The sequence below is a fragment of the Perna viridis genome, chromosome 12, assembly GCF_037379345.1.
Source record: "Perna viridis isolate PV_CMFRI_1.1 ecotype Kerala chromosome 12, ASM3737934v1, whole genome shotgun sequence".
NCBI lineage: Eukaryota > Metazoa > Mollusca > Bivalvia > Mytilida > Mytilidae > Perna > Perna viridis.
In genome coordinates, this window is record NC_142456.1 from 26,171,444 (window position 1) to 26,197,503 (window position 26,060).

The 26,060-nt window shown below is 32.1% G+C and overlaps 1 protein-coding gene across 1 annotated transcript; it reads right to left on the reverse strand.

The window, feature by feature from the left end:
• Window positions 1-8,391: 8,391 nt before the first annotated feature.
• Window positions 8,392-24,404, reverse strand: LOC148601842 (alanine--glyoxylate aminotransferase-like). The gene is made up of 12 exons (XM_088554242.1): window positions 24,085-24,404; window positions 22,831-22,909; window positions 21,743-21,856; window positions 20,344-20,408; window positions 19,862-19,962; window positions 17,229-17,299; window positions 16,404-16,488; window positions 15,928-16,023; window positions 14,324-14,393; window positions 13,746-13,841; window positions 10,058-10,140; window positions 8,392-9,149 (listed from the first exon to the last, which is right to left on the reverse strand). The coding sequence occupies exons 1-12, from the start codon at window positions 24,337-24,339 to the stop codon at window positions 8,993-8,995; spliced, it is 1,272 nt and encodes a 423-aa protein (XP_088410368.1). The 5' UTR covers window positions 24,340-24,404; the 3' UTR covers window positions 8,392-8,992.
• Window positions 24,405-26,060: the final 1,656 nt, after the last annotated feature.

A 26,060-nucleotide genomic window follows, 5' to 3' on the forward strand; every position in this document is an offset into this window, starting at 1 on the left:
ACTGACTCATCAGTTTTTTTTAACTTATGAAAGATCTAAAAAGATTTCACAACCGTTTGAAATTCTTGATATTCTTAAACAAAGCAGTGAACATCCTTAAGAAAATCTGTAATCTTAAATAGGTAATAGGACCAAACCTTTGAAATTGTGATATGGTACCATGCTCTGTGTTTGTTTATGTTTTTTTTTTATGTTTACATATATGTATTGTTTTTTATTAATAATAATCTTATTACTGATATTGCATATGATGATAGTGTTTTTATTTTTCTTATGAAGTACCAGTCCATATAAAACTTAGGCACTGCCAGTTCAAAAGATGATTCATGGTGTCGAATATGATGTTTAGTAGGTCTACAGGTGCTATAATTTTACATAATGATAATCCTTTTTTGAGAAAACTATACATTTCCCACTAAATTCAATGAAATAAAATCAATTCAAGAACATTAACTCTTCCAAAGTGCCAATTTCTTACACAATCTATATCATGTATATAATTCTTATTCCGAGAGTGCAACAACCAAATGACAAACTAAGAGTGGTTTTTTGGTCTGTTAATGTTTCTGAATAAGAAATTGAAGGGAATTTGGTAGGTTTTTGACATGCATGAATCACCTTGCATCAGATTTTTATAAAGACTGCTACTAAAGACTATTTAATTTTTTAATTGCTTAAGCTCACTGTGGAAAATCTCAATATTTTTATTCTTACTTTAAGTTTTAGTATTGTTACTTGAAGGAATTGTCATTTACATATGGATAACGTTCCAGGTTTTTTTTTTTTAATTTCAATCTCATTTTGTGTATATATATTTTTGACTCTGGAAAAATTTTGAAATGCAATTTATGTATAAAAGTGCATGATATATATGTAACTACAGAACATCAGTGCAATAACATACTGACTTAGTGTAGTTGCTAATATTTGCAGATTCTGTCAAATAATCACATTTTTGGATATCAATTTTTGTGGTTTCAAAAAATGATTAATGGTTAATTGTCATAAAATCAATTTTAATATCGGTAGCAGGTATTGTTCTTCGCCCTTTTCTGTCAACCATGAAAATTGATATGTTTATGGTATTTTTAGTATAGTAAGAAAATCAACATATTGATTCAGAACTGTGCAGTGTTTGTTAGCAAAAAAGTATTTTAAATGTAAGGGAGCAATCGTTTGATCCCATTTAAGATTGTGGTTGTTTTTTAGGAATTTTTTTAAATTGATTCCTGGATCTTTTACTTGATAATTGAACATTTCATTTTTGATGTTTCATCTGCATGTAAAAGAAATGACTGTAGCACTCTTTTGATGAAGCACACTTCATGTCCCAAATGTATGTTTCTTCAACACTTTTACAGGCCGATGAAACATCGAAAATAAAAAATACAATTCCTATAATAACTTTTCCTATGTTTCTCTTATTTTATTAATGATTTATGTAAGATATTTATGGAAAATAGGAGGTACATAGTTATCAATACAAGTAGTCCACTTAAATGGCGTGGCTCATTTAACAAAAATTCAAAGATGTGTTTTATCGCCTTATGAAACATCTTATTTTAGCCAATTATCTAATGATATTAGCATATTTCAATTATATTCATAATAAATATAATTATTGCAAATTGTTTAGAAATGCTTTCTAAGGTTTATTTTGGAGGTAGACCTAGGGTAAGGGACAAGACTCTTGAAATCAGGGATATGTGTGTATCATATTCAATATCATCAAAGCCTATCAAGTTTTCATTTGAAACAGAATCAAATCAGTCCAAGTATCTTTGATGCTTACAAGAGATTGATGTAAAATGCTTAAAACAAACATTCATATGATTCGTCCCTTAATACCCTAGATCTGCATCTTTAAATTTATTTCACCAATATAAGGTTCATCACACCTTTTTTGTTGTATCACTGAATATTATGTTGGTGTGTGTTTAATCATATATGAATATTTCATATAAGTTATTTTTACCTCCTTATGTACCTCAAAATGTATTTGTGCCTTATATAAAGAGTGCAGTTCTGTTGTGTTAAGAATTGCTAAGGATTACATGCAGGAGTGTAGCTCTTGGTGTGGCAGGTACAGCTACACCAGTACTAATATTCATTTGAATGCCATACCAAGCTGAACTTAAAATTATGTCATAAATATATGAAAAACATGGTATCTAAGTGGGTAGATAATTAAAACTAGTTTAAATATGGCAAGGGGTTCTTTCTGTAATACCCATTGAGATTTGGGAGCTACGCCTCTGCCATGTACATGTGCAGGTACTCCATTTATCATAAGGATATAGGCGTGTTTATGTTATAGGAAGAAACGGTGTAGGGAAGTGATAACAGAATTTCTTTTCCATTTGGTCAATTCAAGATGTAATTGAAGTTATTAAGGGAAACAGTCATCTTAAAAATTTTCAATGACATTAAAAAATATTGAGGTCAATATTTGAAAAAAATAAATGTGTTTACTGAGGTGTTAAAATAATATATCTTATTTTGCTTCACTTTTTGATTGACAGGATAGCAAACTGATATAATACATAGTACACCATGAAATTAATTAAACTGAAATAATACATAGTACACCATGAAATTAATCAAACTGAAATAATACATAGTACACCATGAAATTAATTAAAATTTTAAAATACTCATCTCGTATAAATATTGTAAATATAGACTCTACAATAGTGAGATGTCTAATGAAATTTCTGAAGATGTGAGAAATTTCATGATCGACTAGTTAAAGTTGTAGACTCTGTGTCTCTTAATTTTTCCAAATGAAATCTTAGGCATCATTTGGCGTCTATCTGTGTCATGGAGGGAATTCTAGGTATTGTCTGTATATGAAGTCAACAGTTTATGGGAGAAAAATGTTAAAAACGTCACAATGTTGCTTTCAACCGATGAGATATTATATACAATGTGATATAATCACACAACAAACAATTGCCCCTTTTTGTTAGGACAACCAGTGCCTTATAACCTGAATGTCTCTAGAGACAAAAAATACTTTTCTCACAATGGTTAAGAAGTGTGAAAATCAATTAAAAATTAGGGAAGTATATATACATGAAAATCTACATCACTTCCTACATCCAAAACTATTTGTAGTTTTCAGAGCGTTGAGCTTATGTATAAGTGTAAATGTAATTTCAATATTTAAGCAGTGGGAATTTTTTTGTAGCAGCATACGTTATTATATATTAGTTTTATTCAGGGTGCATTTAATTGGATAATCTTTAAAGGTTACATCAATGGATTTTGTAAATTCTCATTGCTCTTAGGAAACATGGGGTAGGTGGGTAGTTTTGTATGGGTTCTTCCTGCTTTGATGGTTTGATGTGTGCCCATTTATAGGCCATATTTATAGGTGTCTTAATGAGTGAAAGTTGAATATCGCAAAATAACTACTCAAGTTCTTTAATTTCAACATCAAATGAAACGAGCCAGATGTACTTGCAATCATTCATGACTTTTAAAATCTTTTGATTTTTTATTCCTTTGGAATATTTGGCCACTTTACTTATGGCAATGGTCATGGTGGAAATTCTAGTGATAGTCAGCCTGTGACGTCACCTAATAGTGTTGTGTGAACAACATTAGAAATGTCACCACATCACTTTCAACCACTAAGGTTTTATAGAAAATGATACACAACATACACAACCATAAAACAACTGATTGAAGTGTCAATTTTTTGATATCACATGATTCATTGGGTGATATAGCAAATATCTAGCCTTCCAAGAAGTAGTGAAAATGACCAAATCATAGTGAATTTTTTTTTTCTTCTGCCTATTAGGCTGTAACAAATATTTGGTATGTTTGTAAACAAAGAATAATGATGAAAATGGCTATAGTTTCTATAATATACAATGTATACATTATTGTGTTTTGAAAGGACTAAGGATATACCATTTCTGGTCATAAATCTAGAAAGATTTCAACAAATGAACAAAAGCATGTATTCAAATGTGTATTTTATGTTCAATTAAAAACACTTCCAGCATGGGTATTAACTTGTAACTACCATAACACAAAATCGACAGGCACAAGAAAGCAATAGTTCCAGATTTCTGAAATAATGGGTGAGAATTTACAAGATTACTTGATATGACCGAACTATTGTTAAGATTGTTTACTGTATTGGTAATAAAAATTTTAACATGTTTTGATATCTTTGTTCTTTATTGGCCTCCTTGGATATATGAGATTCCTCTTTTTATCATTGAAAACCTTTCAGTATGGGGAAAATATTACAAATAATGTCTGGAAAACTGACACTGTGGTCTTGTTTTTCATTTCAAGGAAAACATATGATTTTGCATAGGGTAATCAAGGTAATCAAGATTCTAGCGGAAATCAAAAGAATGTAGTCCAGGGACAAAGACCAGACACAGAAAATTGACAATCACAACAAAGAACAAACCAACAATGCCTTCAGTCTACATATACTATATTTTTATGCAACAATAGTCATTTCCTTATTTAGTTTTTCTGTTCTTGAGAAAAAAACATACATTGAACTCTCACTATTAAAATCGACCTATTCATGCCAAATCAAGAATGACAAACATCTAGTAAGAGTAATCAAGGAAACTCCAAGATTTCAGTGCAAATCATAAGAATGTAATCCAGGGATAAAAATGAGAGGAGGAAACGGACACACATTACAAAAAACAAAATACTAAAATAACATGTACAAAGCAACACGTTAAAGGAGCATCTCGGACTGCACTACAAACCAGGAGCATGGATCAGGTGCACTGGTAGGGTAAGCATCCTCTGCTTTTCTAGCAACACCTGCCGAGTTGGTTGTATAAAGTCAAATATGGGGTAGACAAAAGAGAAAAGGAAAACTATGACCCATTGAAACAAGTTTATGAATTTGGTGGTTTTTTGACATGCATGATTCACCTCCTGTGAGAATTTTATATAAAGGCAGGTACTTAAGGCCAAACACCAAATTTGAAATCAATCTATTCATTGGAAGTCAATATGTTTGTGACAAAATTCAGACAGACGGAATGATGGACAGACATGGTGATTCCAATTTGACGCCATTTCATGAATTAACCTGTGAAAAGTGAACAAAATTATATTACAGAAGGTATTACTTAAACATGTACAGTATTTACCAGTGAAATCCATCCATTGCATTGAAAAGAGACGCAGAACATGGATTGACAATTTTATATCTAAAATATTTAATTATTTTATAAATATTACAAACATTATACAAAGTACATAATGATTTCCCTATCACACAACCATGATTCTATGATACCCATTGAGCAAATAGTGCAGAAAATGATTTACAGTCAAGTTTGTTGTTTCAAATATAATAAAAGCAGGTGGATTTAGAGTAAAACAACTGAAGTACCAATCCATATAAAATTCAGACACAGCCTATGGTAGATTTGATTCATGGTACAAAAGAAAACGCCCACTAAATGAATGATACTTTTTCTGTCTGCATGTACATATGCCATATTTTTTTCATATTTATAATCCTTTCTAGTTACATATCTGTATTTTTTAAAGAAAACCATAGTTATTTCCCACATAAATCAACTCTTCCAATGTGTAGATTTTATATGCAATCTAATTTTTCTCCTGTCTGTTTTTTTTACAAAAAAAATAGACTGCCACTTCAGACACATTAGACCACAATTGGCATAAGCATATAATGATATTATGAAAAAGTAACAGTGTCATTCAATTTTTGTTCCCATCTGAAACCATTAGTTGGCATTAGTGACATGTTTGATAGGCATTAAAAGATTTCTTCACTCAAGATAGTTAAATTTTCTATTTCAATACATGAACTTCAGCGAGCAGAAATTAAATAACAGCCTGGCATTAGTAAGTCAAATGCATTTTTAATCAATGGCTTAGAATGGAAGAAAATGGTATATCATACAGGTACAAACAATTTTACTCTGAATTGACCTGCTTGTACATGTACATGAAGTATTTCAATGAAACAAAGAGAAAATCTGTCAGTTGAAATGACATATGATGTACACATAGTACTATTAAAGAACTTAGAAGCAGAAAATACACAAGTGTAGACTAGCACTAACAAAGTAATTACAATACTGATAGATGAAATTCAACCCCACATGGGTTATTTATGACAAAAAATGCAAAAATCTCTAACTTTCTTAAATAAAAGGTTGTGCACAATCTCATAAAAAAGCCCAACCTGTTTAAAAAACTAGATTTTGTAATATAGCACACAATATAAATTGGCAGTTAAACTTTTAAAGTACACTTTTTCTGTGTATCTTGAGGAGGTAGACCTAGGGTAAGGGACATAACCCTTAACAATCATTGGAACGTTTGTATTCAGCATTTTACATCAATCTTCAGTAAGCATCTAATTAACTTGCATTGATTTTATTCTGCTTCAAACAAAAGCTTGAGAGGTTTTGGTGAAATTGAGTATGATGCAAACATATCACTGATTTCATGAGTTATGTCCCTTACCCCAGGTCTACCTCCTTAAGTCCAATCACTCAAAAGAACCAAAATCAGAAGACAATGTAAAGTCCTTCACTGAAAACAAACATTGCAGCCTTTTGTAGATTTTAATGTCAATATTTGTCAAAGAAGATCAAAATACCAAACTGGACACTGTAAATTCAGAAATTATTGGGATATTTTTTATTACTGTCAATAATTCATTGACTGCCAAGCCAAAAAAAAATGAAGTGCAAAAGTCCAATAACTCCTGTAAAATTTGTTGAATCAATGTTTTGCAATATGATCTACAACAAATGGTGACTAACAACTCTTCAAACTTTCAACAAAATCTGTCCAATGGTATCCAAGAAGTTTCATCCACAAGTGTAAAAGGACGGACCCATGGACATCAGTATTTCAATGTCTCCTTCCATGTAGCGACTGGGGAAAATAAATAACAATTATAAAGACTCACATTATTAGTATAAACAATAAACAGTATTCAAAATTTCTTAACAACAAAGAAGTGAATGCATAAGATAGCTCAACCTAAGGATATGAAGATGTGAAAAAAGGATTTCTAAAAGGAAAAAAACAGTAACACACTCAAATATTACATAACAATCAGATGAATTAGCTAAAGGCACTTGGTTGTAGCAATACAAATATCTTGGGTATACATTGATAAAAATAACAGTAAACAACCACACTTCACAGAAATAAAAACAAAGATCATAATTGAATTCTTTTTTACCTCAATGTAACAAAAACAATTAACTCATTGACTGAATAAACACTGTAATAAATAGCCCTTTTATGTATTTTTTTCAGAGAGTTAAAATTTATTTTTTCTATTTTTTATTATGCATGTTGTTACATGTATATAGTTAACATTGATTAATACACACATATACCATATATTCTGATCTTCCCATTTAAGGAGGTAGACCTAAGGTAAGGGACACAACTCTTTAAAATCATTGTAATGTTTATATTCAGGATCTTTATATCAATCTCATGTAAGCATCAAAGTAACTTGGATTGATTTCATTCTGTTTCAAATGAAAGCTTGAAAGGCTTAGGTAAAATTGAGTATGATACAAAATGTACAAACATATCACTAATTTCAAGAGTTATGCCCCTCACCCAAGGTCTACCTCCTTAATACTGTGGATTGATAATGATAATAACTAGATTTCTCCTTAACCTAAATATATATCCACCCTAAATAAGATTCTAGTTTTGACAACAATTATGAAAAATATAATAAAAATCAAAAAGTCACACAGTACTATTCTGTCAAATGAACAATGTTATGAAAGTATTTTCAGTCACATCACACATGACACATAAAAATCACAATGAACAAATCTTTGGTCCCATAAAATTTAATACAATTTCAAGATAAAGCAATGCTAAAATTATAGACAACTTTCACATTTGCAATTAATGTCAAATCTGGTGGATCTCACGCCTGTTGACCCTAGTTGACCCTTGATATAAATACCAATACAGAACATTTCCCAAAATGGAAGTGAATGTGAAAGTCGTCTATTGCTCAGGAATGTCTCTTAAGTAACACAATATTCTTAGTACTAACTACTGTAAACCATTTTACTTTCCTGATCAATTTATTTTTGTTTAATTCGTGAGCATGCTGTTTTATTATCATAAATCTGTAATTAAAACTAAATAGAGTCCTAAAGAAATCCTTTGATTAAAAATTAACAAAAGTTGTAAATAATCCATATGACAGAATTATTTAACCACTGACAGTAAGAGATTTAATTTGTTAATGCACATTAAGGATGTTCGATGCTCATGTTCAGCCATTTCTGTTATATTTTCGGACTCCTCTGGTTTTATACGTTTCTTAGCATTCATATTTTGAAAATTTCTTTAAGGAATTGACTGATATTTTTTTTTGCCTATGAAAAATAAAGTCAATAACCTGGTGCACATTAAATAATCTGCAATCAGGTTATTTTCAAGTGTGTATCACATGCATTGGAAGTTATTTCAAAAAGACAGGAAGAAAAAAATAGAACAGTCAGTACTTATATAAATTTAAATTTAGTATCAAAGCTGAAGGGTTAAATCATCAAAAAGGATTAAAGACTAGCTGTTACATAACAAAATCAAGTTGATGAGACCATAGACAAACTGTTTCATCTAAACAGAAAACTGATGATTGAATCTGAAATAAAGTTATATTGACAAAAGTACATGTAGATTGCTTAATACTGAAGTTACTTTCACAGTGCTGAGAAAATCTATCCTCCTTTCCATACTTTTTCCCTTTAGTAGAAAACTAAATTAAGAAGAGGCATAAAGTTTTCATCTTACACATTTTGAAAGAAAATTTCTTTCTCATCTAAGCTCTGAAATTAGAACAAGGGAGTAAACCAAGCCAAAGCCCTGAGTATTGTGGTTGAATACATGACTAAATTGGAAAGGATGAAAGACTTAACAAATCTTGGTATTTTCCTTTCAACATTAAAAACACACAAAAATCAGATCACAATTTAGCTTTGTATCCAGCATTTCTAAGGCTGTCTGATAGAGCTCTAAGGACACTGGAAACATTTTCAGTTGTAGCGTTGTATCCCATTATTCCTACTCTCCAGATTTTTCCAGCTTGTGCTCCGAGTCCACCTGAGATTTCTACCTTGTACCTGTAATAGTTATGAAAGAATACTATGAAAGTGTTAATGCTTTCAGATATTTTTTGTCAAATAGACCACATATAAGGTAATCACATGTATCTTACATATGATGTTAAACATGCAGATACCACATGCACGAAAAACCAAATAGGTAGTCAAGGATGTTACACCCTCCTCAGTCAGTCTAACATGTAACAAATAAAATACAATTATCTTTACACTTATATATTTTCACAAATAAAAGTATAATTGGACCTGTAAAGTCTGAAACTTACAGAACAGTGTAGTGGATAAATGAAAACTTACAATATTCAGAATTCCTATCATTAATGGATTTATAGGCATTTATAAGTTACTATTGTTGCTTCTACTTGCAATCAAACACACACATATACTCCAAGTCACCTCAGATTGTTTGCGGTTTTTTGCGTTTATTCTTATAATTACTCGACGGTTCCTTTCAAAAAGTTGCCATTTCATTCATGTCGTTATGTACTACCGATTCCCTTACAATTATTTTTCGTTCTTATCTCCGAGATTGAAAAAATTCAAAATTTATTTTTCCTACGAGAATTTTGCATTGAATGTATTGTTTATCCGCCATCTTGTTTCTATGGATATTTTGAAATGTTCCCTATTATCTCACAATTGAAGAGCTGAAATACCATGATTTCCCGCCATATTTCTGGTTCCCTGCTAATTTATTACTTTATGTGGTAAGACTCTCATTAAGTACCAGTTGTAGCATTTTCATTCGAAACTTCTGGTTTTGTCTTTTACTAAAGGTAAAGAGCAGAAATATGGCGGGAAATCATGGTATTTCAGCTCTTCAATGCAAAAATTTGATACAGACTATAAATCCAATTAAATTTTTTTAAAAAATCTACAGACTATAAAGCATTAATTATATTACTAACGTATTCATGGCATAATCTGCAACATCTTTCCAGTTAACACCTGATGGAACTTTAATACCAGTTACACATGGAAGACGAGAATTCTGAAAAAAAGATGTGCTCATTCAATCACCTTAAAACATGTATGTGAAAGAGTAATCAAGGGAACCAACGTTATAGCGGTAATCAAAAGAATGTAATCCAGGGACAAAGACCAGACATGGAAAACAGACATACATAACAAAGAACATAAAGTAACTAAAATCATACATACAAAGTAACAAAAGTAAATGAGCAACTCGGACTCCACTAAAAACTGGGAGCATGGACCAGGTGCAAAATAATATGAAATCTTTTACTAACTAGTATGTCAATTGTTTGTTAAATAATTGAAAGGTCTTTCCCTTGGAAAGTATCTCTTTGTAATAAACATGTAAAGACATTTTGTTTGATACAAAACATGCTACTTTTAACAAAATTTTGGTTTTTTTTTTTTTGCACTTGGTAACCCAGTCAAATGCAATTGTCGATGTTTCCAACATTATTTTTGTAATGTAGACTTAATGATCTTTCATTAGATATACAACAACCCTACTTTCTGTAAACATTAGCATTTTGCACATATTAACCCAAACTGGGTTATTTTTCTGTATAACAAATTGATATTTGTGATGTACTCATTATGACCTTTAATTTGATATGCATCAACCTAACTTTATAAAAAACCTTTAGTTTTGTACCCATTGACCTCACCCAACTCAGGACAACACACCTATATTTCGGATGTAGGCTTTAAGACCTTTCATTTGATATGCAACAACCTTACCCTCTAAGAACTTTAAATTTTTGCACTTAATGACCCTACTCTTCGAACATGTATTACTTATGGATGTTGAAATTCTGATAATTGAAATGTCCTCACTTAGACCTTCAAAATGATATATCACATGACCCCCTTTGATGATGTTAAAAAAATGATGCAATATCAAATCTATAAATAGGTACTAATGAAATATATAAAACCATTGGAAAATGTGAAAATTTTAAGTTGTTGTAGTATCGTTGGTTTTTTATATTGGTCCTTGGTATTGTGTCAAACAGTTGTACTTGAGCAGGTCTTTCATTCTGTGTACTGATCATTTGTGCGTCTATTGTGGATTTTAAATTATATACCCTCACTCTGAAAACTATAATTTCAATAGATCCAAAACGAGACATTATATCTCAAATCTGAAAACTGTATGATAACCAACAGATCATATGCAACAAAATTACAAAACTATTTGGGCAATTGCAGAGCTCATTTTGAGCACACTGATTATTTAAATATGATGCAATAACAAACTCCAGAACCGGAAGTCATAGAGACATGAAACTACCACCCTACATCTTAGGATTACTTGGCCTTGATAAAACTAACAAGGTCAAGGTCATACAGTTATGGCAAGGTCACAAACCGGATTCTGCAAAACATTAAAATTGTCACAACTTGTGAACAGACGGTCTGACAGGTGTAAACTTGGTCTCAAAATGAATGGCTTATCAAGAAAATCATTTGTCATCACTGTATGTATACATTTATCTCTTCTCGTTTTCTTAATATCAAGGCCTGTAGTTTCCAGTGAAAAAGCTTTCCAGCACTCTATGACCTTTGACCTTGGATGTAAATGAAAAGTCACATGGACCAAAGATCACTGATGAAGGTCCCATGTTTCTACAACTTCCGGTTCTTGAAATATAAATTTTAAAAACTTAAGTATGATATTTCAAGGATATAACTCCTGTATTGTTTTATAATAAAATACTTGTTCATGTTTATTCATTACGTCTTTTCTTGTGTACATGAAACAGTTTTTAGATTGATTCTATCTATTATGGTTTTCAAGATATGAAGGATTGTAAGAAATTGTTTTAAGGAGACATAACTCTTAAAGATGACAATGAAATCCTTAGCAGGGTCACTTTCTGATAGAACATGATCTACATGTTCACCAAGTATGATAATGATATCCTGAAAAATGACCATGTTGACCATGTTGATAAGACACTAATAAACGGGAGATAACTTCTACAATGGATGATGAAATTCTTCACGGGGTTATCCAGTATAAGTCCTAAAAGAGATCTATCCATGATCCAAATTTTGTAATGATATCTTTAAAGATGACGAAACAGGGCCGTGTCAAAGTAAATGTTGAAAGGGAAAAAAAACAAGCACTCTGTGACCTTTGACTTTAGGTGCAAATGAAAGGTCACATAGACCAAAGATCATTAATGAAGGTCCCATGTCTCTACAACATGCAGTTCTTGAAATATAAATTTTAAAAACTTTAGTATGATATTTCAAGGGATATAACTCCCATATGGTTTGATAACAAAATACAAATTTATGTTTATATATTAGACCGTCTGCTTATGTACATGAAACTTTTTCCAGAATTATTCTATCGCTTTTATCATTTCTAAGATATGAGCGATTAAAAGAAACTGTTTTAAAGGGACACTCTTAAAGATGGTCATGAAATCCTTGGAGGGTCATTTCCTAACTGAACCTGATGACATCTACATGTTCACCAAATATGGTCAAGATATCCTGAAAAATAAATTCGGGGACCATGTTGAAAAAAAATGCCAATAAAAGGGAGATAACTTCAACAATGGATAATGGAATTCTTCACAGGGTCATCTGGTAAAAGTCCTTAATGAGCTCTATCGATGGTCCAAATTTGGTAATGATATCTTCAAAGATGAATAGGGGAGAGCATGTCAAAGAAAATTTTGCAAATAACGAAAGAATAAAAAAAAAAAAAATGTAGGGAAAGCCCTGAACAAGACCAAAGATGTCTGAGTAAATGTATTTAATGTCTTTAATTGTTTTCTTTCTAAAACTATTCTAGTACCATTTACGGGAAATTGAAATTACAATACCTTATCAACATCTGCATGAAAAAAATATATTAAAACAAGGAATCTGTGACATGGCTCAATGGTGATGCCCCTGCTTTCTATCAAAATATAAGAAAAGTAAACAAAGTCCTTGGTAAATAGGAAGTTGTTGTCAATTTTTTTGGAAAAAGGATCCTACCATATGGCATACCTACAGAAAGAATGTTTAAAATTTTGAGCCAGTGTGATGAGTAGTTGCAGAGAAATTTTTGATGGAAAAAATGTTATGGAGGAAAACACAGACAAGGGTAAAACAGTACACTTCCCTCTTCTCCTTCAAAGCAGGGGTCTAATAACATGTTAAAGCTTTCTATGGATTATAACTTCTGGATGTTGTTTTATATTTCATTGAAAATATTGTCAAAGTACAACATATCTCTGCCATTCTTAATTACCATTGTTTGTCTTTCCATTGTTCAAAAATGCCAAAGTACATTCATTCGTGGATACCAACTTTCGTGGATTAGGAAAGAAACATAATTTTTGAGGATTCTTGAATTCATAGTTTTGAGGTTTTCAGTATACACATCAATAGGATTCTCCATTTCGTTGGGAACCAAATTTTGTGGTTTGGCCAACCAACGAAAAGAATAAAAACTGGTACCCCACGAACAATAGTACCTTCACAGTAACGTTTCCACCGATTAAATATTGTTTTCATTAGCTCTGATTTATCTTACTACATTTGTTATTCAGGATTCGTACAAGTGGTTAAAAGGACACAATACACCAGTATACAGTAATCATACATGCATACAGATACCTTATCCTGTACAAACAGTTCTAGACCAAGATTTTCTATCCCAGCGTGCAGCATCTCAGCACATTTCTTGTGATTAGCCCAGCTGTTTTCTAACCCCTGGAATACATTAATAATAGTGTTATTTTAAACGTATTAGTCTTTTCCCATAATACATGGGTTAATTGATTGATTCATTATGGTTCAATATCCTATGGCAGATATTTCATGCACTTCAGGATGAGAATGAGTGACAAATCAAACAGATCCTGCTTTGTACTATACTGACACACTGAGCCAGTTCAGTAATGACACAGGAGCTACAGCCATCAGGTAGGCAACCCCACTTGGACACATTATTCAAACTCTTAGCCAACCAATGGTCACTCTATCCAATTTAATACCACATGCTTGGCAGACAAGGAGTAACTACCAACTTTGAAGTATTTGGTTTTCTTTACTTAGTTCTATTGATTTAACATTCAAGATCTACAAATTGTTTGTCCTTTACTTTCGTTTAAATATTGATCAAAGCAAAACTTAGAAAATGATATAGGCATTTATCTCATAGCATCATAGTTTTCAGAGGAATAAATACAAACCACTTCAGCAAGTCTTGAAAATCCTTCCCTCAATGCATATACACTCATGATAGGACCAGTGTGGTGGTATCTGGCAAATTAAACAGTATACATCATGTCAGTTACCCAACATTTTTGGACTTTGATGTATTTGAATCATCAAAATAGTAAAATTCATTTGGTTCAAAGTGAATTGATTATCATGAAATGTGTCATGAACTGATGGAGTGTTTATGTATAACTGACTGAACAATTTTATGTTCAACATGTTCAAGGTAGTAGTGTTTTAAGAGACTGTCCATGTACAAATCAGGTACGGTTGGCACAGCGTAAAGGAGAAAGTTTGGTAAGGACTCATTCCGGCCACATAATTTGGACATTTTTGAAAATCTGATTAAAACTAATTTCTGGGTAGTAGTAGTATAGTAAAATGGTCACAAACACTGAATATAAGATGTTTTTGGCGAGATTTATGATGTTTTATTCCAGAAATAACAGTATGCATTTGTGTAACTTTTACGAAAACCTATAACTTTTAACATTTCTGCAGTTTTTAAGATGGTTTTTGTGTGAAACGGAAGTGGCTTCACATCTGTTGAATCAGAATATGTTTACACGAGTTGTAACTTACAATTATACACAAAATATATGAAGCATGAGAGCCAACGTGCATGTGACCATTGTTAGAAGAGTGAAAAACTGTACAAAATTTGGTGTTTTCCAGCCTTTTTAACTAATTTTCCCAATCTCAGTCAAGTTTGAAGGGTATATATGACCGTATATGTTCAGATTATTACCATAAACCAATCAAATCAACTATAAAACACATTAAAGTCTAGGAGAAACAACATAAAATTTTCTTCATGTAGATTTTGTTTGTTTGTATTTATCCCACTGAATTTTTTGTTCAAATGTAATATGTCATAAGTATGTCAGATAGAAGAAAGACTTTTTTGAAGAGACAATGGATGGCTTGGAAAATTAGTTCAAAATTCCCTAACAAAAAAGCAACCAAATTTTGCACAAAAATAAATAGTTATCTCCTTTTTCAATGTTTTTTCTCTTTAACAGTTAAACAAAAATCCAACATTCAACATTGAGAAAGGATACATTTGTAATATGAAATGGATGAAAAATATGTCCTTAGTAATAAAGATACTTTAATGATGTAATGAACTTTCTGTAGCATAAATATACAACCCTAAAGTGTTTACAAAATCAAGAAAAAGTGAACTATGAAAGAAAATCTTACACTGGGAAATAATATCTATTATTGAAATGAAAGTGTGACAAAAAGATCAGAATCATTGTAAAAATAATGTCTATCAATATACAAAAAATCACCAAGAACATAAAAATTTCTATTTCTTACACATAGAGCTGTGCTTTACATAGAGGATGTAGACCTGGGGTAAGGGACTCAATTCTTACAAATCATTGGAATGTCTGTATTCAGCATTTTACTTCAATCTCGTGTAAGCATCAAAGTAACTTTGATTGATTTCATTCTGTTTCAAATGAAAGCTTGAGAGGCTTTGGTGAAATCGAACATAATACAAACATATCACTGATTTCAAGAGTTATGTCCCTTATCCTAGGTCTACCTCCTTAAGGACGGGACCAACCTTCTGGGTCCCTGGTCACAGCCCCAGTAGTTTGATAAATGGTTCATGTCAAAATAAAATGATCTGACTGGGGTCTTTCTGTTCAGCACTTTTTCTCTGTAAAATACCAATGAAGTAAACTACATGTAACTTCAGAAATAAGATGAAAAAATGAAAAGCGAAACTTTCTAGTATTGAATGATTTCCTTTTTGATCAAGTTTAATTAATAAAGTTTGCATCTGTGATCCTATGAAAGATTTCATCAAATTGAACACTTGTCTTTTAACAATTTATTGGCTTAAATAATGGTAATAACCAAAGGTATATGTACTTACCATAATAGATGAAAAGCAAAACAAAACTTTTTAAAAACTCACAGCAACAAATTCCTTTTTCTCTTTTTCTTTTTTTAAACATTAGTTACTTTTGTTTTGTGATTCATATATGAACATAATTTGTGGAATGACAAACATTAAGATTTAAAACATTTACTTACTTTGCTCTTTCAGAAAATGAGATGGGACTGGCACCAGGAGGAGCACTCAGAACTTTCTGGGAACCAGTGTATATACAATCAATTTCTGCAATACATGTAAAAGTGTACCAGTAATTCATAAGACAAATAGTCTACAAAGGGTAAAACCTGTCAAAAAGTTTTCTTTTTTTCTGTTTAATTAGTGCTTTTTAGCGGATTTTTCCTGGTATATATAGGTTGTCAACAAACATCTGAGCACCAGCAACTTAATGTTGTTGTCTTTATCCTTTTACTCCTTTTGATAGGTTATAAAAAAAGCTTGACCTCAAACTAATTCCAACAGAAGACATTTTGAATGTAAGGCCACATCAAGTTAATTTGTAGATTTTCATCCCCGCCTGCTTGTACTCAAAAGGGCCTGTGGTTCAAATTTCTTGATTTCTTTTACATCTGTATCCGTCACGACTATTTATACACAATGGACAATACTATAGACTTTCGGTAAAAAAAAAAAGAGTAACATGGTGAATATTTACAGAATATCTTGATATTTTTCTGCAGATCTCAAAATGGTTTTTGTTGTTAGTCACATTATAAGGGGTTTTAAAGAAATAAAGCCTTGGTATGGCACAAACATAGCCCTGATTTATTAAGATTTTGCAAATCTTGGACAAAATTAAAAATAAAATCCTCCCACCCGCCCCATTTTTTTAGTTGCTGGTGGATAAGAATCTACCAATTAGCTTGATGTGGCCTAATATAATATATCCTATCTTTGTTTTAATTGTGTCTTCTAGCTTGTAACAGGATTCTATCAGTTATATGTAAAATAAGATCCTTGCTTACCCCATCTGTCAGCATACAAAGGAACACCACCAGCTGCAGCAACAGAGTCAACCAGTAATAAACAGTTATATCTGTAGATACACAAAATGGTCATTGTCAGAACTGGGAATGCTACTATTAAAAGAATGTTTTATTGTGTACGTTTTATTGGCATGTAAAAGCTTTGAAAATAGCACATTTTCAATGATTATGCTTCAAGTACAAAATGAGCTACCAGTCAATGCTTTTACTTGCTGATGAATTTCCTTTATAATAAAAGAATAAAACATTCAATTCTTCTGACTGCATTTGATATGTATTTCATCCGTATTAAGCATCAGTGATGGTTATTTCTATTACATAAAAATAAGGCAATAAAAGTCGCCCATTAATTATAGGTTCAAGATTCATGATTTTTATTGAATAAAGAAAGATCCAACTGGAAAACGAAGTACAAAAGACATATGTATGAGATAGTACAATAAAGAGAAAATACACTGTTTAATTATTTTCAACATCATTAAAAGTCGTAGACATGTCATGCTACAATATATAAATAGATGTTGCCTATAAACTAAAAAAGCACTGGAATAACTAATATTTACTATAAAGTTAGAAATGGGATGTATAGTTTCTAAACCGATCCTTGCAACAAAAATTGCAATCGGTCATTGATCACCGATCAGCTTCCAATCAGTCATTGATCTGTCAAACTGATCCATTAAACCGGTGATCACATCACGTGACCACAGAGCGGTCAATGTATTTTAGGGTTTCCGGTATTTTCTTTGTCACTTTTACATATATTTACATAATGCAATAGATTTACACAATAATTTATACTTTTATTTTACATTTGTTTTATTTTTAACAGATCAACTGTCATTTTACATAACAAAACTGCCATCAGATTGGCCACCGGTCATTAGTTATCGATCTGTCAGCAATCAATTAGTCAACAGTCATCGATCCATTAAAACATCGTACAGATCTGTTCAAGGACTGTACTATAGAAGTTTATTGTCCATTTTACCATTAAACATGTAAGGATGGGAAAGCAATGAAATTAGTCAAAATATGTTTCGGTTGAATCCTAATGAAAAAACTGTGGCAGACATTTTCTATATTTCAGTATTAGAACTATTGACTAATCAAACAGATCCTGCTTCGTACTAGTCGAACATGCTGAGCTGGATCTCTATATTGGTAGCTTACAGAAGCAATAGCTTGCAGCTAAGATTATAACCCAAGTCAGACACATTATTTTTAATATTGAGCCAACCAGCCATCACTCTATCCATTATATACCTTGTGATTGGTGGAGAAGCAGCGACTACCAATTTTGAAGTCTTTGGTATGACTCAACAAAAACTGGAACCATTGACATTTGGGTACTTGTAGCACACTACCAAGAGTACCAAGGCAGTTACAAACACAAAGTGTATGAGAAGAAATGTTACTTGTGATTAAGTTTTCCTGGTACAGTTCTACAGAACTTACTTGTGACTGTTTCCTTGGTACTACATTCTACAGACCTACTTGTGACAAAGTTTCCCTGGTACTACATTCTACAGATCTTACTTGTGACTATTTCCTTGGAACTACATTCTACAGACTTACTTGTAACTAAGTTTCCCTGGTACTACATTCTACTTGCTTGTGACAGTTTCCTTGGTACTACCAATACATTCTACAGAACTTACTTGTGGCAAAGCTTCTCTGGTACATTCTACAGAACTTACTTGTGACTAAGTTTCCCTGGTACTACATTCTACAGAACTTACTTGTGACTGTTTCCTTGGTACTACATTCTACAGAACTTATTGGTACTTGTGACAAAGTTTCCCTGATACTACATTCTATAGGACTTACTTGAGACAAAGTTTCCTTGGTACTACATTCTACAGAACTTATTTGTGACAAAGTTTCCCTGGTACTACATTCTACAGACCTTACTTATGACAAAGTTTCCCTGATATTACATTCCTCAGAACTTACTTGTAACAAAGTTTCCCTGGTACTACATTCTACAGACCTTACTTATGACAAAGTTTCCTTGATATTACATTCTAAAGAACTTACTTGTAACAAAGTTTCCCTGGTACTACATTCTACAGACCTTACTTATGACAAAGTTTCCCTGGTACTACATTCTACAGACCTTACTTATGACAAAGATTCCCTGATATTATATTCTACATAACTTATTTGTGACAAAGTTTCCCTGATACTACATTCTACAGAACTTACTTGTAACAAAGTTTCCCTGGTACTACATTCTACAGACCTTACTTATGACAAAGTTTCCCTGATATTACATTCTACAGAACTTATTTGTGACAAAGTTTCCCTGGTACTACATTCTACAGAACTTACTTGCGACAAAGTTTGCCTATACCCTCTAATGGTTGTTTTGTGGTTCTTGATGATTCTCCAGACCTTACTAATGACAAAGTTTCCCTGATACGACATTCTACAGAACTTACTTGTGACTAAGTTTCCTTGGTACTACATTCTACAGAACTTACTTGTAACAAAGTTTCCCTGGTACTATATTCTACAGACCTCACTTATGACAAAGTTTCACTGATACTACATTCTACAGAACTTACTTGCGACAAAGTTTCCCAGGTACTATATTCTTTATAACTTACTTATGACAAAGTTTGCCTATACCCTCTAATGGTTGTATTGTGGTTCCTGATGATTCTCCATGTGTTATAAACAATAGAACTGGTCTGTACTTCTGCAATCCCTGAAAAAAGTGGTTAAATAATGCAACAATGTTGCAGGTTCTTATGTAATTAGTCAATATTAGTACCGGCAAGAGATACTAATAAAAATATAGATGTATATTTCACTGAATGCAGAAAAATTTACCATGTATGCATTCAGTTTATTTAACAACCTATGTAAAAACATTACCAATCAACTCTAATATGATAAAGGGATTAAATAATGAAATAAAGAATGATGCAGATTCCTATGTAATTAGTCAAGATCAATGATTTCATGTGTGGAGACCTTATTTGCCAGAAGGAGAGTAAAGCACTAAGTTAAATTAAATCAATGACTTAAAAAGATGTTTCTAAAACCTCAGAAAATACGCATGAATATAAACAGTCCATTGACCTACCTCTTCTATATCCTGCAGACTGAAGACTTGTCCCATAGGTCTGGTGATTTTCTGTACCTGAGCTCCTAGCATGAAAAACAAATTCATAAATCACTTGAAGCATAAGCTGTCAAGGGTACATTTGTTGCAAGTCATATTTACATCAATGTAACTGGAATTATTTAAATGAATTGGATGGATTTTTTTAAAGTTTGTTTTATTGTATTTTCCCACCACTGTCCAAGATTAGGGGAGGGTTGAGTGCTCACAAACACATTTAACCCTGCCACATACTTCATGTGCATGTTCCAAGCCAGGAACCTGTAAGCCAGTGGTCGTTGTTTTTTTTTCATGTTTATTGTTGTTTGTTATACATTGTTTTCTACAGATTAGGTCGATTTTATTAATAGTTTCACATCATTTATTTTGGGGTCTTTTACAGCTTGCTATATGGTATGAGTTTTGTCCATCATTGACGACCATATGGTGACCTGTAGAAGTTTAATTGTTCATTGCTTGGCATTTGGCGGATGACTCTCTTTTTGGCAATCATATCACATCTCCAATCTATACATTACTATAAGTGCATTTTATATCATTATTTTTTATCTCATGGTAGAGATATCGTCTTTGGATTTTTAAACATTAAGGATGAAACAATTCATTGTTATACCGATGTATCATGATACTTTTGGTCACAATACAATACAATACATTTGGCTGAAGTTTCAATATCATACAGTTCAGTTCAAAATACATAACCTTTTTGTCAGTTGATGAAAGTTACTATGCAAATAGTAAAGAAGGATATGTCATGTAAGGAAAAATCCATTGATCTTTGTTAAGATCAAAGTTATAGACTCAAAGAATGAAACCTGAATTCAACTAATTTCATCATTTTTAAATCTGTTGAATATTCTTTATTTCAAATTAAAGAAAATATATAGGACAACATGCTGTTGTGTATAACATGGAAATGTATTGTCAACCTTGTATCACGATATATATCTTATAATGTATCATTAAAGCCCAATTTATCATGAAGTAAATTTTTTTTCAACAGACTGCCATTTCACTCTTCAGAAACTTTTTATTGTATTAAGGAGGTAGACCTAGGGTAAGGGTAGACCTAGGGTAAGGGACACAACTCTTACAAGTCATTGGAACATTTGTATTTACCATTTTACACCAAACTCATGTAAGTATCAAAGTAACTTGGATTGATTTCATTCTGTTTAAAAGCAAAACTTGAAAGGCTTTGGTGAAATTCAATATGATACAAACATATCACATATTTCAAGGATATGTCCCTTATCCTAGGTCTACAACCTAAACATATACCATAAATGTCCTTCACTTTGACTATATATGTGTATGATCTTAAAATTACAGCTTAAAATGCAATAACTTATTAACTAACCATTTCTTTTTGCCATATCAGAGAATCTTTCTCCCCATAGTCCATTGACACATGCCAGGGTCGTTTCCCCTGGTTCTAACAAATTACAAACAGCAGCCTCCATGGCAGCATGGCCTATAATTAAAAACAATATAAATATATGTGTACAAAACAACAAACCTATGACATGGCAACCATTTCATAATAAATTTATGCAATTTAAAATGTAAGAAACTCGTATTGTTACCTGTACCATTTTTATATATACTGAATATTACATGCCAAAATCTATATCCTATGCCACATCAACCCAAGATTCCTATAATAACCCAAAGAACCATCAGCCAGAGAGGTGATATAGGTGCAGGGTGTTACATAAATTTAGACATGTCATGTACATTATATCATATATTTTAACTATACTGCAAGTCTGTGTCCAATGAGAAAGTGATATAGTGTATGCTATATAGGTCTAGGTGTTTATATTTACACATTTGCAATAATTTGCATATTACAGTATTGTGAGCAAAATGTTACATGTAAGTATGAATCGAGTAATGCACATGACGTGTATACTATTCAATCTGTCTGTCAGTTTAGTGGAGTCTGAGTTGCTCATCAACTTTTGTTGCTTTGTACGTACATGTATTATTTTGGTTATTTTATGTTCTTTGTCCTGTGTGTCTCTTTGCCCTGTCTGGTTTTTGTCCCTGTGTTGTGTGTGTCTGTTTGCCCTGTCTGGTCTTTGTCCCTGAATTACATTCTTTTGATTTCTGCTAAAATCTTGATTTCCTTGATTACCATTAAGTCAAAAAAATGATATACCTGTAATAGTCTAGTTTCCTGTTACCAGCAAGTAACAGATAGAGTAGGTAGGTAGGGAAATTATTTTACTTTCAAAAACATTTTACGTTGAGTTGATGGTGAAACATTATAAACTTTAACTGTGCACGAGCCAAAATGGCAATAAATGTGGGGTAGCAGGAAACAGACATATGATTTTTTTGGCCTTACATGTATCATGTTTTCTTTTCTGCTCAGTTTGAATCACCTAAAGCACACAACCTGTTTCAGTTAAAGATTGGATAACTTAATCATTGTACGTTTACCTGTCCCTGAAACACAGACTGTCCAGTTGTTCCTGGTTTGAAATAAATATCTGGTTCCATCTTTTACCTCATCCATAATCTAAAATAAAAATCTTTTAAACAATTCATGTTTGTATGAACACATACTATTTAGTACATTTTGTATATGTGGTTTGAAAATTCAAGAAGTTAAGGTTGAATATTGACCATTATATATATATTTTTAACCCCTAAAAACTGAAACTTCATTCCTTATACTATGTGTGGCAGAACTCCTTGGTGATGGATTTGGCTTCCTATGTCAATATTTTAGTTTTTGAGTACTTCGTGTGTACAGTTTTTGTTTTTTATCTTGATCTTTCTAAGTATTTAGTTCTTTAATGCAGCTGACACCCCTGAAAACTTTGCAATATTCATATACATTGTACATATATATATACCTGTACTACAGATCTCAATATGTACTGGTCAAGGAGTAGTTCTCACAAGCAAGTAATTCTTGCCAATTAATTTTGTTTCCTTTCCTGTTAAACATACATGTATTAATGCCAAATACATGACAAAAAGTCTAACAGTTTGCTGATATTTTGCTTTAAAAATTAGCTATCATACAACATCTTCCATTGAGAAATCAATTTTTTGGTGAGCAGATTGGTGAAAATTGCTTCTGTCTTGAAAATGACGAGATCTGTTCTACAATGTACAACCAGTTGTACAAATTTATGTACAAACATGTACAAATGTACATGTAAGTTGATTGATTTATGCCAGTAGAGTTCATGTCCAGTGTACTGAGCAAATAACAAAAATGATTTAATTTTTATTGTACCTACATTTTGTACATATAATAAGCAGATTATTTTTATGGTTTCAAAACCCTGGCTAAACCACCAATTACACTTGTTAACTGTAGAAATGTTTATGCCCTTGAGGGCCCTTTTGTGGACAATTGAAAAATTTTTCTTCTCTATGATAGTTTCTTTTAGTTATATTTATATGTATCCCTATCCCCATATTAAGTAATACTGAAAGACCTATTGAAAGTGTACTTTGAGAAAGACCCTATTGTTATTAATCAAAACACTTGTGTAAACTGATAAATGTCACTGGTGTAAAGTGATACCCTCAATGAAGATAAGATTACAAATGTAAACATTATGAAATGGATCTCATCTTCACCCTCAGGGTATATGTATACAACATAAGCATAAAAATCTAAGAATTTCGAAGGTTTTTGGCGATATATTTTGTCTGGAATCTGGAGCAACTTCTTACCTTGGTAAATTCAGGATGCAAATGTCCAAGCATGGGCAAAGCTGATGCATTCAAAATCCTTGGAGAACAGTTCGATGGTCCAGGACCCATCAGAAGCTTCTGTGGTATGACCATTGGTCTCAAAAGGCTCTCTGAAGGGGCAAAAACAGAGCTCATGTTGAATTTCTGAACAAACGACCCTTTTCTTGACTTTTGAATTATAGAACTCAGAACTTTTCCGGTCCGGGGACGAATAATTATCCGAAGTGATTCCATGTTAAAGCAGATTTCTAATTTTCACAGGTACACAGTGTCAAATGAAGGAAAGATGATACAGTTTTCAATTTATTCAGATTATATATACTATTTATTCAGTTGTAGGTCAAGGTAGATATAGGGTAGATTTAACCATCATATATATCTGTTTATCTTACAATTGTTTGTCCACTGATAACTTCGTGTACAGCATCGATGAAGATTTTCTTCATGCAGTACAGACCTATACGTGTAACTTCAAATCGGAAATGAAATTATAAGCCGTTATATTTTCTTCTCAGATTGGCGTTTTTTAAAGTCGTTATTCGCATTCCATCGATAAATTATACTTCATTGAAGTTGTTAACGATATTCGTAAAACAAATTGCTAAAAAATAGGAATTAGGCATTTGTGGAAGAGAACGTCGAACAAATAGTTTGTCAACATAAAAAGGGTCGGTAATTCCTTTATGAAACATTTCTTTTTTACACGGATACACTTAAAGAAGGCGACAGAATAATAATAAAAGAGTTTCTGTTCGATGAATGAAGGAATAACCAAGATTCTAGCGGGAATCAAATGAATATAATCCAGGGACAAAGACCAAACATGGAAAACAGACGCGCCAAAAAGAACATAAGATAACCAAATAATACGTACAAAGCAAAACAAGTAAATAAGCAACTCGGACTCCACTAAAAACAGGGAGCATGGGCCAGGTGCACCGGTAGGGTAAGCGTCCTACCTCTGCTTTTCTAGAAACACCCGCAGAGCTGTGCTCATAAAAAGTCAAGTCCGGGGTAAACTAAAGAAGAAAGAAACACTATGACACGTTTAACAATCGTTTATGGGGCAGATGCAGGCTAAACTTAATGATCCACGAGTTCATGCTGACGACAATAAATAACGAAAACTACTTTATTTCCTTATTTTCTTAATTTAGGATCGAGAAACGACAAAATGGATTTTTCAAAATAAGGCACATGGACGTAAATATCAAGATATTTTGCTGTCATGAAAAAGATACCCCTGATTATCGCAGCATCGGCTTTCAAATAGCTTCAAATTTACCTGTTTCCTTTTTTTGGAGGGGCGACAATTCTTAGTTATTTTTTTAATGTTTGGTGAAAACCCTTATTATTTTTTTTTAATCTTACCTTTGAAATATATGTGTTCAGCTACTGTGTACCAGTGTTCAAATATATTTATGATGATATGCTATCATATTGATGAATAGTCAGAGTTGCAGTGCATGGGACCTTTAGGTCTTTTACAGTAATGAGCAAATGCAAATTCAGTGGTTGATAGATCAATGAAATCTTGATAATTTAAAAAAAATGACGAGTCCGATTATTTGAATGTGTGTGTGTGTGTGTGTTTTTATAACATCTTTGGTATCAGTGTTCAGAGAGAGTAGCGGTAGGGACAACTATATCTCCTCCTAAATAAAAAAAAATTGCATGGAAAACTTGATGTGCTATAAATAATGGCCACAAAACTTCACACATAGAAATATCCTTAACTTAAAAAAATCATTTAAAAATGATCTTATTTTTCATGTATCTATAAAAGTGAGTCGGAAACCTAGTTTAACCATGTAGATCCTTGCATGACTACATATTTAAAGTGAAGAGAAAAATTAAGCTCTTGCAGTTATACAACACATCAATTTATTAATGCCTACATTTAACTCGGATAAGTAGACAGTACATGTAACAGCAATTAACTTGATAGTCCGTCC